The 1,258-nt window shown below is 37.0% G+C and overlaps 1 protein-coding gene across 1 annotated transcript; it reads left to right on the top strand.

Moving 5' to 3' along the window:
- LOC124979491 (60S ribosomal protein L23a-like) lies at window positions 1-468 on the top strand. Its single transcript, XM_047543873.1, has one exon. The coding sequence runs from the start codon at window positions 1-3 to the stop codon at window positions 466-468; it is 468 nt and encodes a 155-aa protein (XP_047399829.1).
- Window positions 469-1,258: the final 790 nt, after the last annotated feature.

Below are 1,258 nucleotides of genomic sequence, written 5' to 3'. Positions count from 1 at the left end.
ATGGTGCCGAAAGCTAAGAAGGAAGTTCCTGCCCCCACCAAAGCCAAAGCCAAAGAAAAAGCTTTGAAGGCCAAGAAGGCAGCGTTGAAGGGTGTCCACTGCCATAAAAAGAAGATCAGCACATCACCTACTTTCTGGCGACCCAAGACATTGCAGCTCCAGAGACAGCCCAAATATCTTCTGAAGACCCCCCCCCCGAGGAGAAACAACCTTGACTACTATGCCATCATCAAGGTCCCCTTGACTACTGAGTCAGCCATGAAGAAGATTGAAGACAACACACTTGTGTTCATTGTGGATGTCAAGGCCAACAAACACCAGATCAAACAAGCTGGAAAGAAGCTCTATGACACTGATATGGCCAAGGTTAACACCCTGATCAGGCCTGATGGAGAGAAGAAGGCACAGTTGGACTGGCTCCTGATTATGAACAAAGCTGGATCATCTAAACAGAGTCCAGCTGTCTAATTCTAAATATACCTTTTTTTCCCCAACCTAGAAAAAAAAAAAAGGAGTGGGATGTGGTTCAGTGGTTAAGTGCTCATGGGTTTAATCCCCAGTACCAAAAACAAGCAAGCAAACAAACAAATAACAATACCTCATTGACATGTTCCATTTTATTTAAACCTGAAGATGAGGCTGAATTCATTAAACATTAGCAAAACGAAAAAAAAATGCTTTTATATAAAGCTTGATTTTAAAGCTCTATGCATTCAAACCTGTTTGGAACTCTATCTAAATCCTCTACTGATACCTCTGGTACCTACATAGCTATCATGTTAGATGATGGAATTAAAGAGTTTTTGTTTTTTTAATCAATATGAAGGAGAGCACACTATAAAATATTAGAAGGGACCAATTCTTAAAGAATAGCACAAATTCAAGTAGACGAAGAAACGCCTCTCAATTACACAGAATCTAAGATGCCTCTGGGGTTCTGGGTTTTGAATTTCAGTTTTCCACTTACTGAAAAAGTGATATATCATTTAACATTCAAATGCTATTTAAAGGAAATTTCCTTAGAAATATCCTCTAAGACATTAAAATTCAACTCTAGATTATTCATACTTACCAGAAAATTCTGTCTGGGTTGTACATTGTTTTACAAATAAAGAACCAAAACTAATTTTTCTTATATTTAAGAACATTTTGAGCATAGATGATATTGTTAGGTCTTAACACTTAGCCTGGTTTAGTTCCATTTTTAAAGCTTATTGCTTATCTATCATACTTTGTCTATTATTCTATATATCAAATT

Source organism: Sciurus carolinensis, chromosome 3 (genome assembly GCF_902686445.1).
Source record: "Sciurus carolinensis chromosome 3, mSciCar1.2, whole genome shotgun sequence".
NCBI classification, from domain to species: Eukaryota; Metazoa; Chordata; class Mammalia; order Rodentia; family Sciuridae; genus Sciurus; species Sciurus carolinensis.
This window is presented reverse-complemented; position numbering and strand designations above follow the sequence as displayed.

Excerpts from the sequence above, each read along its gene's own strand:
- LOC124979491 (XM_047543873.1), top strand. The coding sequence starts at position 1 with ATGGTGCCGAAAGCTAAGAAGGAAGTTCCTGCCCCCACCAAAGCCAAA.